The sequence below is a fragment of the Pleurodeles waltl genome, chromosome 7 (genome assembly GCF_031143425.1).
Source record: "Pleurodeles waltl isolate 20211129_DDA chromosome 7, aPleWal1.hap1.20221129, whole genome shotgun sequence".
Lineage (NCBI taxonomy): Eukaryota > Metazoa > Chordata > Amphibia > Caudata > Salamandridae > Pleurodeles > Pleurodeles waltl.
The window spans coordinates 539,885,381-539,904,719 of NC_090446.1; the positions used below are offsets into that span (position 1 = coordinate 539,885,381).

General features: G+C 41.9%; 1 protein-coding gene across 4 annotated transcripts in view; it reads right to left on the reverse strand.

Annotated features, from left to right (window-relative positions):
* LOC138304315 (transmembrane protease serine 9-like) overlaps nt 1-19,339 on the reverse strand; it is a 1,357,906-nt gene that overhangs the window by 412,141 nt on the left and 926,426 nt on the right. For all 4 annotated transcript variants that reach the window (XM_069244270.1, XM_069244271.1, XM_069244272.1 and 1 more), the window contains one exon: nt 5,705-5,942. In XM_069244270.1, coding sequence (XP_069100371.1) covers nt 5,705-5,942 — 238 coding nt within the window. The remainder of the gene's footprint in view (nt 1-5,704; nt 5,943-19,339) is intronic.

A 19,339-nucleotide genomic window follows, 5' to 3' on the forward strand; every position in this document is an offset into this window, starting at 1 on the left:
CTCTTGGCTTGTGTGTATTTGCCAATCATCATAAGTGGTTTAAACATTGCTCTAGTGTACCCAGCCCTTCCCTAAAGCCATATTTGACCCTGCCTAGGATTGTATTTTTGGACATCCAGTCCTCAATATGTCTTAGGATAATCCGACCCAGAATTTTTACTGAAGAATCGAGTAATGAAATCGGGCGATACGACTTCGGGTCATTACAATTGCCCTTTTTGTAAACTGGTACAATGCATGCTGATCTCCAAGTAGCTGGAATTCCTGAGCTAACAGCAGCGTTGAGGACAATTAGAAAAATGGGAGCCCACAACTGTGGGCAATATTTGTATAGATCCATTGGAAGAGTGTCTGGTCCAGGGGCTTTATGGCCAGCGCTGCATTGCAGCGCCTCCTTTACCTCCTCAAGGTTAAACCTAATGGCTAGATCTGGGGGATGTCCCTGCTGGTCGCCCCTTAAGTCCCATGTGGGGCACCCCAAAAAGATTCCACAAAAATGGGCCACCCAAGTCTCAGGGGCAATGTTGCAGCCCAGGCCTTCAGAAGATTCCGTCTCAATTGAGCCCCTATTGACCACCTCCCAAAACAGGCCAGGATTCTTAAGTAATGATGCACTTTCTAACTCCTCCCAGGCCTGCTCCTTGAGCTGCTGCTTTCTGGCCCTCAGGACAGATTAATAATGGGCCCTCATACCTCTTACAAGAGTTTTATCTCTTGGTTGTTCTTTTAGTGCCATCCTCAGAGATGTCTTAGCCTCATAACAGGGCTTGCTGAACCAGCCACCCTGTTGCTTACTCCAAGGCTGGACAGCTACAGTCATGCCTTCTTTGATATCTATATTTACTTTAGATATGGCATCCATAACTTCCCCCGGACTGGCAGAATCAATCAAGAGAGTATCTAGGAACAGGTTTACATTTTTACCCACTACCTCCTCTGTTGCTTGCTGAATGTTTTCCTGTTTCCAGCCAAGTTATCTGCCCTGATCCTTGGGTCTCACCGAGACAGGCCCGCCCCGCACTAATTTCCGCACTGTCTCAGGAAAATTAAAAGAAATCCTGAGTGAATTGTGGTCACTGAAATCATACATCACAACTTCCCCATCCATGACCATGTTCTTTATGGGTGGGGATACGAAAATATAATCAATTGTAGTTCCAGACCCCTACCTACAAAAGTAGGGGCCTGCTTTGTACCCACCACTCCCAGGTCACACAAATTCAAGAAACCCAGACTCCTTAAGCCTTTAATCAGGGCCCCACCCCTCGCATCGTGTGATCCCTCGGCTGAGTTTATCTCAAAACCCTGTTAAAAAGGGTTCTCCATAGTACTGTAACTCCCTATTTTAGCGTTAAAATACCCTGACACCACAGCGCAAAAAGCCAACTCAAGCCCCTCCAGCCTACATTTCAATTTCTGCAGAACAGAAAAAAGAACTTCAATTTGGCACCCAGAGTCCCACACAGCATTGTAAAAGTTAATCAGTACGACATTACATTTATTTGAAAGAACTACCCAGGTGATTAAAAAGCCCTGATGATTACACATAATTTGATAGGCTCTTGCTATTTTAGAAGATTGAATTAGGGTGACTAAGCCACCTTTAGGGTGACCACCTTGAGACCTTACGGCTGGGACTGTAAAACTTTGATAGCCATCCCGCACAGCCAGCCCATCCGACCAGGTCTCTTGCAGTAAGATAAAAATCATAATCGGCCACAGACTTTAACCAATTGCTGTCCAGAAGCTTAGAATCGTATCCTGCTACATTCCATGAGATAAGGCAGTACTTCGTATTTAGACCATCCCAACCTTCAGTAATCAGGGCATTGGAAGGAGATTCAATCACCCCCCTCTATGTATCTCTGTACATAGCGTCAATCGACCCTCTCCAACTCTGGAGATGTCGGAGAATCATACCCCATACTGTTTGGCTGTGAAGTATTGTCACTCAGCTGGGTGTGTTTATAAGGAACACATTTTCTGACAAAAATAATACATCTTTGTCACCATAAAGCCTTAAATAATTTAATCAATTAAAGTAATATGCTAGCTCTCCATTCAAGCAATCTTTGGATTTGTGAATAAACCAACTGCACACATTTAAATTTATTTCAGGTAGCAGGCAGCCTCCATCTTTGTCTCTACCTTGATTTAACAATACAGGAACCCCTCACTGTCCCTTTCTGCCAGAGGCCCGTCGTGTTCGATATTAACCGTTCAGAAATAATAGTTTAACTAAATGTTGGGGACAGACCTAGCAGAGGATGGCTTGTGATAATTTTCCTGGACCTACTAGCGTTTTAATTGCCAGACATAACCTGTCTCACCCCTACTTCATGGCTGGCAAGTTCATCGCAATAGAACGTATCATACATTAATTTAGTCTTGACTTTTTAAACAAAATCTCTCAAACGAATTCTCATATCTAAATACTGAACAGTAGTCAGCAGCGGACCATTAGCCATTGTGTATGTAAAACTAAAGGAATGCAATGTGGGGAGGTGTTTCAAGGCATACCTGGCAAGATACGAATGTCATGTAGTTATTTCCGTATTATTATGCGAAATTGTTAGGCAGAACATTATATGCCATCCTCGGAACTCTTGGTGATTTTTATGAGCATTCCACTTCTGGCTGAAGGGAGAGCCAGGCATGGCTTCCATCGCTCACTTGCTTGTCGCTTCCTGGCTGTTTGAACTTTTTCTCACCTGCTGCTCGGCTCATTGTCACACCACTGGGAGTGACACAAAGGGGTGGCAGTGTCAGGGTGGAACTTTAGTGCCAGGGCTGCTATGCCAGGCTCTGTATCCAGCCTCAGTGTACTCTATCTCTAACAAGTCTGCAATTGCAACGTGGCATCTCTCACTAAAAGCGGCTCAGGAAGAAGCCACCTTGATTCTACGCAGTATGTCTTCAAAATGTATGATGATCCACTGCAAAGTTTCAAGTTACTGCTTTCCGCCTGAAGTCTCAATATCACCCATTCCCAACTCACCACAGGGTTGGGGTCAGGGATGACCACTGAGCTCACCGGGGGTGACAATGTTCTCCAATCCCTGAATAGCATGGAGCCTCTAGCGCTGCAGGGCTTGAGTCTGAAGCTCCCTGGGCTAATTATGTCTCCCTGTCATCAGGGTATGGAGATCAGTTCCAGAGGCTATGGCTTTGCCAAGCTGATGACCTCAGGAGCCTCAGGGCTGTGAGATTGTCAGCCTGGCATATGTTCTTGCAGGCAGATGTCAATGGACAGTCTGTGCACGTGCTGGCCTGAATAACGGAGCAAGCACTATGGGGTGAGTGCAGCCGCCACTAGCTAGCAAGATAGAGCATTTGTGTGCATTTTCTTTTAAAAAGCAGCACCAGTTAACTAAGCCAGGAGGACAAAATAAAAGTGGCAGAGCCCTCACGTCAGCAGGCCTTCCAAGAAGTAATGTGGCATCTTATGGGTTCACATGATACAACCTATGTGTGGAATGCTACCAAAGAGCACTAACCTTGTTTTTGTAACTAATATATTTGTAGCTGGTTTCTCCAATGCTGGTGATCGATGATAATTCTACAAGGTCCGGGAGCGGCTCGAAGATGGTTGTCCCTATCATGACAGTGACAGAGATTTATGAGTAAGGAGGGTGGTGCCAACCCTCCATGTGAGAATATGCCTGGGCACTCACTTGCTAAAACCCAGATCGAAAGGCTTCGTAAAGATTGTCTCTGCAGAACCCAATTCCTATGCCTACTGGTTAACAGAGGCAAAATATACAGTTAAGTGTTTCACCATTAAAAATCATAACTGAAAAAGCATTTATTACTTTTTAGGATTGTCCATTCATGTTTCTACATGTTTTTGTCACTACTGAAAATGACTACGTACATACAGGTCGCCGACTGCTATGTAATATATTTTTGGTAACTAACCCGATGTCTAGCTGTTACAGCAAGCTGTTTCATTGAAGCATACTCTGGAAAAATCTTTAAAAAACGTAAACTACCCCAGTTACTGTATCTTTAATTAAGCATTATTATCCAGGTGGGGGTTATTCCTAGATAGTTATTCACTGGGTGGAGTCAGAGTTCCAAAGGTGAAGCAGAGGACTCTACTTCCTCCTGATCAACAACTACTGCTGGGGCATGACTTCCTTTATTTCGACACAATTGCTATTGGAAATCACTCCCTGACAATTTGAGGTCAAAGTGAACAAATTGTTGTTAGATTGTGTGTTTTTGATGTAATATTTAGGTGGAAGGATACAAGAAACATACCTGTTGTATATTTATTTTTTGGTGATAAAGCTCTGCCATTTTGGCCCATTTAAATACAGTGTACTAAATGCCTTGTTTAGAGCGTCACAAATTATAACACATTACAACCACAATATAAAGCCTTTATTGGTGGTGCTAAAATAATTCTAAGGTGATGTCAACCTGTGGAGTACAGTTGGCCAGATGATTCTAACAATGTTCCACTGCAGCTTCAACCCAGAGTTATAATGAGCAACTAGAGTGCTAAAAATGTGCATTCAGGAGAAATGCAGAGTGTGATGTGGAGTCGGAGCTGTTGAATTTAAAACCTCTTTAATGGAGAAGTAAATGAGCATTTATGAGTCACTGCTTTGTGTTGCTGATTTATTTTTTTATATACAGTTTTATCACCATTGGAAATTATAAAATTGATACAGAATGCAAACTGCTCCATCTAGCATTTTTGGTAACTAGCCCATGTCTGACTGTTATATATTAAACTGTTTTCCTTGAAAATGTGTCCAAAAACACTTTGGGCCATATTTATGGCCATGACATGCGGGCAATAGGAGGCATTCCCATACTTTCCCCTGCACTGGCACACAATGTGCTGCCTACCACCAATGCAGGCACCCTTGCAGCATGGTGCAAGGATGCCTGCGTTGCATGCAGGATTGTTGTTGTGCAGGAAGGGCACCTTCCTGCACAAAAACAATTCCCTGAATTTTGCAAATTTCTATGTGTGCTGCAGCATGCAGCACACATAGGAGGGAAAAACAAGAAGAAATAAACCTGTTCCTCCTCAATACGTTTCACCTGGGGAGGTGTAGATTCTTGGCACATTCCCAGGTTTACCTGTTCTTGTAAATTAGAGAATGCATCAAAAAAGGGCATTTTGTCTTTTACATTAGACTGCCTTGCTAATAATCATTTAAATGTAAACGTTAACAATCACTGCCCAATAAATGAATATGACTTTGTATATATCTATAGCAGAAGCATTGCAGGCCTCTTAGTCACCTTGAGGCACTGAAAGGTTTCCAGATGTCAGTAAGTAACCTCTATGAATTCCATCACAACGAAAGCGAGAAGATAAGGTCTTAGCAAAGAAAAATCAAAATAATTTTCTCAAGACATAGTGAAACCTGACTGGAACATAGGGCCTGATTTAGATCTTGGCTGAGGGGAATACTCTGTCACAAACACAACAGATATTCCATCCACCATATTAGGATATCATTATATCCTATGGGGATTGTAATACAGTGGATGGGATATCCGTCATGTTTATGACAGAGTATTCCCTCTGCCGAGATCTAAATCGGCCCTTAGTTTTTGGGCCACATTTTGCAATTTTACTTGGGAAAACATTCCACATATTCACCTCAGCGCTTAAAGTGAACTGTAATTGTTCCATTTTATGCGCAAAAAAGCAATCTCAGTCTTCACATATACAACTTACCTAATAGGTCAATAATTGCCGTACAGTTTTCACTATCTATGTCATTAGAAACCTCGATTGTCTGGTTGACAAAAAATGCCCCGGATATCTTTGTCTGGATCCAGTTAGCGAGGGCCGCCACCTCAGTGAACACGGGAGGGCTGACTGGGTTTGTACATGCACCAGAGAAGAAGCTATTGACACCTGCCAGAAACCAGGTTCCATTTTCGTTGCACACCAACGGTCCTCCAACATCACCCTGTAAACATAAAAATGGATATGGATGCTGCTCAAGTTGAAGAGATCGTTCAGAAAGTACAGACTAAATTTGAGCACGTTCAAAACTGAGACCAGATACCTCTGGTCATTCACATTTTGGATCAATAGTCTCATTATATCAATATAAAGTATAGTAGCAATTATATGAATTAAAAACGTACTCACCTATGGTAACGATCTTTCTGATGGATGCTCTACCTACCTGCATATTCCTCACCATAGGAATCTCTCTGTGCACTAGACTGAACACAAAAAACACTTCCAGTAGCTCCTCAGTGTCAACAGGTAGTGACACATGAGTAGTCAGGGCTTCAGGTTCTCCTTCAGACATGACATCAGAGAGGCATATTAGGCAACACCGTATGACCCGACGTCAGTTAATATCCATTTTTCCACACTTTTTGGGACAGAGATGAGACTGACAAACTTGATAAGATGATGGCAGAGTATAGAATGGAAATCACATGGGCCTTATTTCTAAAATCTGCAAGACCGCTGCTCTGAATTGTGAGAGGGGTGGGTCAGTGAAGAAATCTGCAGTAACTACAGTATACATTTGAAAGATTATTACAGAAGCTATGTACCTTTAAACCGGTGGATACTTCTACCTGTAGATTCCTCACCTTGTTTCTCAGTACCAAACAATATCTCAGAAAAAGTGGGTCTGACGAAGCAATTTGCAATGATCACAGCAGGAAACAGAGGAATGCTGATACGAGGTAGAGAGATCAAAGGTGCTTTATTTGTGTAATGAACATAACAGGGCCTTCCCTGCACTTTTCACCTTCCCAACTTACATGACCAACCTTTCGCATTCTTAACTGTCTACATTCTCCGCTCTGACATAATTACATTCCAGAGTGAAGAATTTTACCAGCCCAGGAGGAATATTACATTACTCTTACCTTTACAAATGCAAACAATCCAAAAAATAGTACTATAACCCACAAATGGGAACAAAATAAAAAAAGAAAAGAACTATATTTAAGAAAAAATTAACACAAAACTTAATTACAAAGAAAACATGACCTCACTATCTGTAACAGATGGGTAAACGTCTAGTGCAACTACTCCTGCAAAGCAGCCCTGGTACTTCAGCATTTAACTGGATTTGATTGCGGTTAGGATTGCCTCCGGTGGGTCTGGACAGATTGGTGCTTAGGATTCTTCCAGCAGGTCTAGTTTGGTTGGTGCCCGGGTTATGGCCGCCAACCTCCCTTGAATCATGACCAGAACTCAACTGAGACTCGGAATCCTGATTAGGACCTGACACATCCTTGTACTTCACCACTTTTCTCTTTATTGCAGCCAACCTCCCTTGAATCATGACAAGCTCTCAACCAAGACTCAGACTCTTGAATAGGACCCAATGCAGCCTTGTACTTCACCACTCTTTCTCCTTTCCACCAATGATGACCATTAATACTGATAGCATTCCCATTCACCTTGTCACTGACCACAGGTTCACCAAACTCCTCTTCTCCCTCGCTTAGAAAAACACAGCTTTTAAATGAATTACATCACCCACTTTAAGCTCTTGTGTGCACTACCAATTGCTTGACTTCTTTATTCACAAACTGGACTCCATTGTCTGTCATAACAAACTGAGGAAATTCCTTTAAGAATTAAATAACAGCTTTGGTGCTGGTTTCAGCTGCAAACTTGATCTCTGGCCTTTTAGAAGAAAAGTCTATCAACACCAGAGCAAAACGTGAATGAGCAAATAAGACATTGGACGGTCCCACCAAGTCATCCCCCACTTCTTCCTGCGCTTTGCCAGGACACTCAATTGGCTGCAAAGGGGGCTCCCTCAGAACCAAAGATTTTGCCACTGACAAACAAACCACAAACTCCCCAATGAACTGATCAACATCCATGTACATTGCCAGCCACCAGAGTGTTTGTCTTATGTATTGTTTGGTAAACGTAGGCCCCAGATGTCCTTCAGGGGTGGTCCTGATGATTCTGTGTCTAAAACCAGCAGGTGGCACCAACATTTCACTTTTCACCAACAACACATCTTCAACTGATAGCTCATCATTAATTTTCCAAAATAGCTTACATGAATGTGCCACCGCCTTCTCTGTAGGCCATCCACTCCTTACATATACCATGACCTGTTTGAGAATCTCATCAAGCTCCAACTCTGCTCTCCATTTCAGCCTCAGAGACCACACACAAGTCAAACAACTGTTCTTCACTTGCGTCCTCTCTTTCCTCATCACTCTTACCACCAACAGCAAATCTGAACAGATAATCTGCCCTAAATTTTTTGCTCTTTGAATGTGCACCTCTTCAACATGAAACTGGAGCAACTTGGTGGAGAGTCTAGCAGTGCGCGTGGTTTGGTCTTTAAATCTTTCCCCACTCAAAATTTACACCAATGGTTGGTGATCTTTTCTCATCCTGAACTTGGTCCCCCATACATATAGTTTGACTTTTTGGATGGCCCACCAACATGCCAACAATTCTTTTTCAATGGTGGAGAAGTTGATTTTCAGATTCCCTGAGCACTCAAGTTGCAGAACTGACTGTATGTTCCACATCCCCATCTTGCTGAGTGAGAATGGCACCCATGCCATAATTACTCACATCAACCATTATGCAACACGTCAAATCAGGATTGAAAGGCTTCTATATCTTGGAACTCACCAGCTGATTTTTGATCCATTCAAAAGATTCTTGACAAGGAACATCCCAAATAAAGTCCCTGTCCTTTTTCCGTAACACAGTGAGTGGCTTAATATGGGTAGCACACTTTTCAATCATAAGGGCAATCGCTTTCTCTTGGAGAGTCATAAGCACTTGTTCAAGAATGGCATCATGCTCTTCCTCTGTGGATGCATAAATGAGAACTTTATCTTGAAATGTACTGATCCCTTTTATCCCATCTGATGCATGATTCTCTGAAAAAATGATGCCACAGAGACCAAGCCAAAAACAAATGCTGCAGTATGGTAGGTACTTGTGGGAGAGACAAAAGAAGTGTAGTGCCTGGACCCCAGTTCCAACACAACCTAATAGTAGGTAGAAGCCAAATCCAATTTTGTAAAAACGTTTGCCCCATTTATTTGAGTGAGTAAATATGGTATTTTGGGAAAGGGGGATGAATCCACCAAAATGGTTTTGTTTAGACTCCTCAAATCTACCCAGACCCAAATTCACCAGTAAGCTTCCTTTTAGCTACAAGCAGTGACAACCATATGAAGAATTTATAGGTCCAATAATCCCCTTTTCACACAGACTTCAATTCTGTTTCTGAATTTTCCCTGACAGAAATTGACATACTCTGTAATTTGTGTTTCACTGGGATGACACTTTTATTGACTCTATTTCTGTGCTGAAAACCTGTAATGATGCCAAGATCATTTGTGAAAAGATTAAACGTATTCTTGGGTACTTCAGATATGCTCTCAGTTGCAACAGACACTTGATTCCTAGTACCAGGTCTCAACACCATATGGAAAAGTCCCTAGTGAATTCACCCAAGAATACAGATTCCCTTGATCACAACATATACCTTAAACAAAGATCTTACTGTCACCAAACATCATAACATCTTCAAAGAATCCGGACAGATTGATTCTCATTCCTTCATAAGATACGGGAGCTGGTTTGGGAGGCTCCAATTCCCTACTAGGCCACAACTCCTCAAACAACTCCTCTGTGATCATCGTTACTCTGGCCTGAGAATCAACTAAAAGTTTTACTACCTTGTCTTCAACTATAACATCTACGTAGGCATCGCGATGCATAACCAGCAGGATCCCCTGACTACCAGAATTATATCTCTGAGATCGTCTTCTATTTTAGTAATGTTTATCTCCAACTGTACCTCTGCCTTATCTGTGACCATATTTTGTCATTTTGCCTTCTTTGACCTTGGCATACCTTGGTGAAATGACCAATTTTCTTGCAATTTCTGTAAGACACGTTCATAGCCGAGCAAACCTTTCCCCTGTAGAATGAGTTACATTTCCACACTTGAAACATATTTGGGAGTGGTTAAATAAGACTTCAGGACTGTTTGGATCCTTAATTAAAGCGCTTGGAACTGGTGTTCTTCACTTCTCTGTTTTGGACAACATTGATGGTTTCAGATCGATTGTCTAACTCTTATTGAAAGCTGGGATATTACGATATTTTTGGCAATCTGCAGGGTGTCTTTCAATTGTGGATTTCTCAAGGACTACAGTTTCTGATGAGTACACTTATCTGAACTATGACCAATGAACTGATCACATGCTAACTGATCAGTGAAATTGTTTAATGGACACTAACCTCCTCAGGTTACATTATCACCAGGAAGTTGTTTTCTCATGAAAACTGTGTGACATATCACCACCAAACTAGGTTGAAAGACAAACCTCTTTTTCAGTTTCATTACTGCCTCCAAATATGCATCCAATACTTCCTGTTCATCAAGTTCAACCTCCAGTAGATGTTTTAGAATGGAACTACCCTCAAACCCCGAAGAATGTAGCAATAAACATTTCTTTCTCTCAGTCTGAAACGGGATGTCCCAATAGCACCCAAGCTGGTTTCCAATGCGTCCAGCCAACATTCACACCTTATAGGTGAGTCACCAGACATTTCCACAAAGGAGTGGATTTACAAATTGCATGATGGAAATAAAGAAACATAGAACCCACACTATGACAAGGTTTGGCTAAAGTGAGCCGTCTGCGCTTAAGTAAGGCTGGCAAAGACTGGGTGTACACAATTAACACCAATGCAAGACAAATAAACAAATATATCAAAAAATATCCTTTGCACAAGTGGGAGAGAACAGTACAAGGCATGCTATTTCGCAATAGTTTCTATCATCCCAATGGTAAAACATAAATACTGCTCTCAGCCAGCATATGGAAGTTTATTTCAAAGTTACAGGTACTGACCAAAATGAAGAATTTGAAAAGCAAGAGTCACAATAGTTGAACGTGTCACCGCAATATTTATACTCTAGGCTTCAAACGCTGGTGTTGTGTGTGCAATAATGATTGTGGGAGTGATTGTGGGAATGCCATGGAAAGAGGGAGAAACTATTAACGCAACTTCTAAACCTGAGACTACTACTGCTAAACTAACTCCGTGGGAAAGATTTGAGCAGGATGCAAAACACATGCATGAGGGAACTAACGCAAAAGGGGAACTTTCTACCAATGTCTTCTATCGCTTATTAAATGAGTATGTGCAAACTATGGATGCAAAAGAGTGTTATGTGTGTACTAAAATTCCTTCATCTGTTCAGGAGGGGGTTACCTATCATAGCCTTCCTCTCACTTATGGAATAAGTTGTAGTCTGCTACTAACAAGATTTTATAATCAAGAGCATGTACAATACTTTTATTCAAACCTGGATGTTGTGTTTTCTTTTGTGCCTGTGATTGAGTTTTTGAATGAACTAGCTAAAGAGCATAACATAAAAACAGTTAGAGGATTCTTTGAGCCGACTCTCACATTTGGAACTGCTTATGCACACCGCAATAATCTGACTTGTTTACTATCTCCTGTAGAGAAAAGCTTTCTAGATCACACAGATGATAGACGCAAAGCACTGAAAGAGAAATTAGAAAAAGGATTAGAAAAATGCACTTATGCAAATGATTATGCTTATACTGCAATCAAAACACAAGGCAAATTAGCTATAGATGCATTACACGTAAGTAGGCTTTGTATATATAGGCCAAAATCTGAGCAGGATAACTTGTTTGTGGGTACGAGTGAATGTAGGCATGTGTTTTTGTTTCAGAGCAAATGGACCTTTATGTTGAATGGACAAGACCCAGCGATTCCAGGAATCTATTACATCTGTGGGTTAAATGCCTATTATCGTCTTCCTAGAGGATGGTATGGGACATGTTATTTGGGAATAGTTTTCCCAAAGATATACCAAATTGATGACTTAAAACAATTACCTAAAACATCTGAATTACAACATTCTACACAAAAACGTGAATCAGTGGCGGCTGTCATTGGTGACATATTTGGAGCAATAATTCCTTCAGTAGGAGTTATTTTGAATTCTATGAAAATACAAAAGTTGTCTACTATAGTGGATAACATGTTAACAAATTTCACAGGGGCAATACTCCTGATGGACACTGAACTAGCTGCAGAAAGAGCCATGACTCTTCAAAATCGGCTTGCTTTAGACATTCTTTTAGCAAAGAGTGGAGGGGTCTGCAAGATGCTTAATGAGCGTCATTGCTGCACGTACATACCTGATAATAGTAAAAAGATTAGAAGCATGTTAACTAACCTTACTAGAGACAGCACAGATCTGAAGGATTTGAAAGAACTCACTGTATGGGAGAAATTTGGGAAAGGAATTGCCCGAGTGGGAAGCTGGTTTACCAACATTTGGAATGGGGTACTTGCAAAAATAATGATGGGTTTATTAATTGTACTAATTTGTTTATTAGGATTGTGGGGAGCATGCAAAATAAATTATAAAATTAAAAGAAATTGGACCAAAAGATCAAGAAGAAATGAAGAGCATGAAAGAGAGAAAAGGTTCAATGAAATATGGGAAAGTTCTCATAAAGGGCAAGATGTTGAAATGCGCATTATGCGCAAGGTGAAAAATTAGAGGGAAAGATTGTGTGATGACGAGCGTCATCAGAGGAGGGACTGAGAGAGCGTAATCTAGACATTACATATATTAGACGTGAAACTGCTTATACTTAACAAACGCTGTATTAATAATGTTATACGTTAAGACGCATAAAATACGAATTATCATATACGTGTACACTAATACCATACATAAAGGGCTTGCTTATATTTTTATTAATTGAATACGTTAAACATGTACAAAGTGCACTCGTTAGAATCCGTAGGCCTTAACTTAGCGTGAGTCGAAGAGCTGTTTGTGTAACTTCATTAAAAGCGTATTTTTCCATTTCTGCAGTATAGCCGACTTTGCAGAGGACCATGACCTAGCAATTGTTCTTGTTCCTTAAACTGGTAACATCGCTGTACTTTCTCATCCGCATACTAGCTGCTTTATTATATAAAATTGTACACTTTTGTATCCCGAAGAAGATGCCAGAAACTGAAGTAACCCCGGATGCCACCTACGGAAGGCGTCAATCTTGAAGACCAATAACAACGCGGAAAACTATTGAAATGAAGGACAAGAGCATTACTTAATGTATAATTTGATAGGTTATAGATAGTGGGGTGTAGTTATTGTCCAATAGAAATTCGGGGGAAGGTATTCTCAAAAGGGATAAAAACCCATGACACAGGAGACTCGAGAGACCTAGGTAGGGAATGATATCGATTGCATCCAGAAACTCTGTCACTCTGTTTGGTGATTTGAGACTTAATGAACCATCTTTGTCCCTAGTCGCCCCATCTCACTTTACCTCCATAAGAGGGAAGTGTCCCCGATGCTCTTAGACTAGATAGACTGACGGCGATTCATCTGATGTCCTGAAGACGAAGACTGATCCTGTATGCTGACTCATTCAGAGGAGGGTAACTATACTGTTTGCTCACCTATATGCCTTTTCTTCTAGGTACCAACTGCTGTGTTTATTTTGATTAGGTTCTATAGCTAGATGTTTTCCAAATTGATGTTCTAAATTGTTTTGCATGAAGCCCAACATGCTAATGCTAATCAGAGGTTAGATAGAATATTCATTTGACTGACAAACGGACATTGACTGACGTTGCACCAATGCTGAACTGACCCATATATGCTGCTTATGAACTTTGATTAATGTTTTAATGGTTTTAATCTTCGCATTATCTAAAGCTTGTCGCCGCTATCATATTATGATTGTGTTCTTATGTTTCTTGGTTTTGAGATTAATACGCTTGATATTAGATTGTAATCAATAGGGAATAAAATTCACTAAACTTCTAACAAAGGTGTGGTTATTCATGACTGAAAGGTCATGTTCGCGTCGGAGATATAACAAATGTCTAAGGTGAAATATATTGTGGTGATTTATGTTGATAATATCATTGATGTATTACTTGACATATTGATCAGTTATCTCGTCTTACGGTGTCTCACCACTGGGTCAAAAGATTCATCTGCCTAAAACGAGTCCTAATGTATATAAATTAACATATAAGGACGCGTTATCAGTCAAATATGTGCGTGCGTGTCACTGCCATTTGTGAACTGTACATAAGACGGATGTGCGTGTCACTGATGTCAAAATCAGGTGTCCGATCATCGCTACATGTGTATATTCTTTAGATGAGACACAATGAAACTTGTTCCTAAATGCCGGTGTGTGTGTCACTGTTGATGCTGAGTGAAGTACGTTTGGTGTGCGTGTCACCGCTGTAGTCAACCGATAATAACATTCATTACATTTAAGCAGTACTTGACAAGTATGGCAATAGTTTGAAGATAAAAGATAGCTGCAGCAGTGTGTCAAAGTGGCCACTGATTTGTCCCCCAAGGTGGGCACACAAATAAGAAGTGCAGGTGCCACAGAGCCACTACCCAGAAGGATTCATGACGCAGGACAGCTGCCATTGCACGAGGGCATCTCGCACCTGGAGAAGGGGCGCGCTGAACCACACACGGGTAGAATGCACGTGGCAAGGTGCGTGAAGGAGCAACCCCACGCCAGGAGGTGGAAAGGAGTTCAAATGAATGATCTGGTCCCTAAAAAGATGGCAGGGTCGTCGGCACACGTCAGTCGGTGGGTGACCGCTCCGGCTCCACTCCCAGTGTCAACAGACACAAGATCCTCTGAAGCAATGTGGATTTAGTGTCAACTCTGCCCCCTTGTCAGCAGCTGAAGATGTGATGATCGCAGCAGGAAACAGCAGAATGCAGAGACGAGGTAAAGATAGCAAAAGCACTTTATTTGCATTAGGAAGGTAACAGGACCTGCAAGCAGACCAACAGGGTCTTCTCTGCAGCGTTCCCCTTCCCAAACGACATGATCAGCCATCCCTGTTCTGAACTGTCAACATTCTCCACTCTGACATAATTACAGAATGTCGCCAGCTGAATATTACACAATCACCTCAGAAGTCTTGTAGTAAGGACCTGCCAAAATGCCCATCCCTGCAGAATACAGAGTCACTACAGAAGTGCCTGGTGAAGGTGCAAATTGAAGCCCATCGCGCAGTCCTACAGAAATGCAGACAGGGACACTCCTGGACATTGCTGAAGAAGCAGCCTTCACCATGACGGAAGGCCTCCTGATGGCTACAAGGGACTCATTCTTGCAAGGGTATTGCATATCATGATGCATAGGACAACAGAGTGGGAAATCAACATTTTCTGGGACTATTGATCCATTTTTGTACCAGCGTAGGCAAGGGATGGCTGATAATTAACACAATATTGTTAATCCTCTTCAGAGGCCTATAAGTGTCCAAGCAGTGCACCTCTTTTTCTACTTGAAAAGATTGGGAAGAGAGAAAACTGCCGGCCAGGTGATGGATTGCCCAACATTAAACAGGGAAGCTGTATTTAGCAGAAAAAAGACCAAATTCTGAAGCAACAGTTTGACCAGAAAAAAACGAGTTAATGGAGGATGAATAGAAAGTGCCTACAACTTACTTATAGAGAGAGCAGATGTTAAATCAATAAGGAAAATGGGTTTCAGTATAAGAAGCAATTGGTTAAAATTGGAACCCATAGAGAAAGTGAGCAACAAATTCAGGTCCCATGGTTAATGTAGAAAGGGAAAAGAAATAGGTCAAACCTTTGGGAAAATGCATCAGAACAAACTATTAGAACATGTAGTCTGGTAAATAAACAACAGACAACAAAGTGACAGATAACCTTTTATAGTCACCAAATCAAAGTTTTGCCAGGCCAAAGAAAAAGCAAACCACTACACATTCAGAAAACCGTCCCTTGAGCGGGTACATTTTTGTAACAGAGAATGACATCACAAAATTGGAACAGCGAGCAGAATAAAAAGTCTTCAGAGATGAACGATGAGTAGTGAGGACACCCACAAACTCATTCAGCCAGTTAAAGGGACTCGGATTGCCTCGTTCAATCACCAAGCTTAACAGTAGTAGCTTTGGAGGTTTGAATAGAGTAACTGTCCCTCCCTGAGGCAGTTCTCACTTTGAGTGCAAGCAGGAGGGGATGGCAAACAGAGAGAGGAATTACAGGAGTATACCCTCACCCTGTTTTGCCCCTAGGGACCAATGTTATGCCCCCTTACTCCCAAGAGACTGCATCTCCATGTGGTGGATTTTGGCATGGTCAGCTAAGGTGGCAAAGCAAACAAGAGGAATGAAGAGAGGCCACTCCTGAAAGAGAAGGGCATAACTTCTCTACGATTTGTAAAACTCAAAAGTTAGCTGTGATGGTCTGCCAGCATACCACAAAGTGTGACACATGTTCTCCCACAAGATGAACATACCCATTCTTTGGTGGTTTTGAGACTAGTGTGGGGAAGAGGAGCAGGAAGACCGCTGCTATTGGTTCGGCCTTCCCACTGCCGCCACCTCATTCTCAGAAGCCCAAAAATACTGCTGCAGCTGCCTCACATGCTGAGAGCGCTGGATTTGAAGATAGCGCTGCCCCTTGGGAACTCTTTTATTTGTTGTGCTGCTTGTGGAACTAGTGCCACAGGGAAGTCAGGGCTTAGTGTTGCAAGGCCGTCCCAGGACAGATTCAGATTCCTCCCCAAAAAGACAGGAGCTGTCTGAAGGCATGTCCCTAGGATTTGCCTGCATGTTATTAGAAAACTCAGTGGAATGCAGTCAGACGTGCCTAAAAGATGGCCAAAGATGTGTTCATCGACCACATCATGATATCAAAAGTGCCTAGTCCTGAGCGCAAAATGTGGGCGGCTCCATCATGATCATCAAAGGGAGCTTTTGTGTGCTCTGGAAGGCTCACTGTTGCCAACTGAGCCATTTCCTGAAGATTATTTTGCAAGCAAACACTGGCACTAGAGGAACATGCGGACAGACTTCATAAGGAAATAAAATGCCTTCCCTGTAACCTCTATGAACTTGGGACTTCCGAATAGAAGGAGCAGAAAGGGTTAGTGGGCTGCTTGGATGAGGATGCCTCAACCACCAAACTCTTGGGAAGGGGAGAACAAACAAAAGATTTTGGTCACCAGGTGCTGCTCTATAGCATCTAGCCACCTGACAATTGACAGGAGGGGAAGACGCTGGCTTATCACAAGCTTCAAGAAATAGGTCAAATAAGGCCTAATCAAAAAGAAGAAGAGGTCTACAGGAGAATAAAGAACCTTTACCTTCTTTAAACAGGAGCTCAGGTCCCACATCGTGGGCTGCACTGCAGAACACAGCAGTAATGAAACCTTCGTCCTTAGAGGAGAATTCCAGAGCAATAATCCAACCCCACCCCTGGAAGGTGCCCAGACGACTAGGTTTTTGCGACGTCAAATAAAAGCCATCATCTGTATTAGAAGCAGGAAGCAGATTAACTAAATCTCTGCTGTCATTATGAACATGAAGAGCAATGGAAAGTACCAGGATAGCATTCGAATTATACCAAAAATAGCTTCTATTCTTGTAAACCAAGGGCCTAATTTATCGTTATTCCACTCAATGCAACAAGATCCCCTGCTGCACTGCACTGAGTGAAAGAGAGAGGTCAGGAATGCACCATATCTATCAAGAAATCGCTCAATCCTGCTTTCTGCATGCACAGGTGCACCAACTGCTGCCTAGCACCAATGCAGGAACATTTGCACCTGCGTTACAGGCAGAATTGTTTTTGGGCAGGAAGGGAGACTTTCCTGCAGAAAACAATCTTCCTCTACTTTTTTCCCTTTCTATGTTTGCTGCAGAATGCAGCAGACACCGAAAAAGGAAAAAGCAAGGATAAATGAAAATGTTTCTCTTTGTTACGCCTCCCCAGGATGGTGTAGCATTGTGACACATTCCTAGGTCTAACAGTATTGGTAATTTGGTAATGCTTCAGAATCAATGGGTGGATGCGTGGAAACACCTGCATTCTTCCCGTGGAACGCCTCTCGGGGCAAAGTAACACAAGGCTGTGACTTGCGATGCCTTGCATTACTACAGATTTTCCAAGCCACGCATGGCCAGGCAAGGTGGCCTTGCGTGGCTTTGTAAATCTCATTATAGGTTTTGCGTCACCCTGCACCCCGTGGCATGGCAAAAAAGAGAAACAGAACCACTGTTAACCCCTTTGCTGCCAGGCCTTTTCCCCCTCAGGTGCCTATACCTTTTTTGGCTAATTGGGGCAGTTCGCGCTTAGGCACTCATAACTTGTTATCCACATAAGATACTCATGCCAAATTTGAGTACTTTTTTCCCAACATCCTAGGGATTCTAGAGGTACCCAGAGTTTGTGGGTTCCACTGGAAGAGACCAAGAAATTAGCCAAAATACAGCCAAAATTTCGTAATTTACAAAAAAATGGGAAAAAAGGGCTGCAGAAAAAGGTTTGCGGTTTTTCCCCTGAAAATTGCATCAACAAAGGGTTTGCAGTGCTAAAATCACCATCTTCCCAGCTTTCAGGAACAGGCAGATTTGAATCAGTAAACCACATTTTCAACACAATTTTGGCATTTTACTGGGACATACCCTATTTTAACTATTTTTTTGTGCTTTTAGCCTCCTTCCAGTTAGTGACAGAAATGGATATGAAACCAATGCTGGATCGTGGACAGCTAAACATTTCTGAAAAGTAGACTACATTCTAAATTCAGCAGGGGGTCATTTGTGTAGATCTACAAGGTATTCCTACATAAAATAACAGCTGAAATAAAAAAATATTGAAATTGGTGTGAAAAAAACAGCCATTTCTCACCATGTTCCACTATGTAACTTTTTCCTGCGATGTCAGGTTTTCAAAAGCAATATACCTTTAGGTCTGCTGGGCTCCTCTGGTTGTGGGGATATATATTGGGCTTGTAGGTTCATCAAACCCCTAAATACCAAGAGCCAATAAAGGAGCTGCAATTGTATATCGTGTATACAGCAATTCATTTGCTGAAATCTAAAGAATGAAAAATAGATATCATGGAAACCTTTGTATTTCCGAAATGGGCACAAGATAAGGTGTTGAGAAGCAGTGGTTATCTGCATATCTCTGAATTCCGGGGTAACCATACTAGCATGTGAATTACAGGGCATTTTTCAAATAGACCTCTTTTTTACACACTGTCTTACATTTGGAAGGAAACAATGTAGAGAAAGACAAGGGACAATAACACGTGTTCTTCTATTCTATGTCCCCCCAAGTCTCCCAATAAAAAATGGTACCTCACTTGTATGGGTAGACCTAATGCCCGCTACAGAAAACGCAACATGGACACATCACATTTTTACATTGAAATCTGACGTGTTTTTTGGAAAGTGCCTAGCTGTGGATTTTGACCTCTAGCTCAGCCGGCACCTAGGGAAACCTAGTAAGCCTATACAATT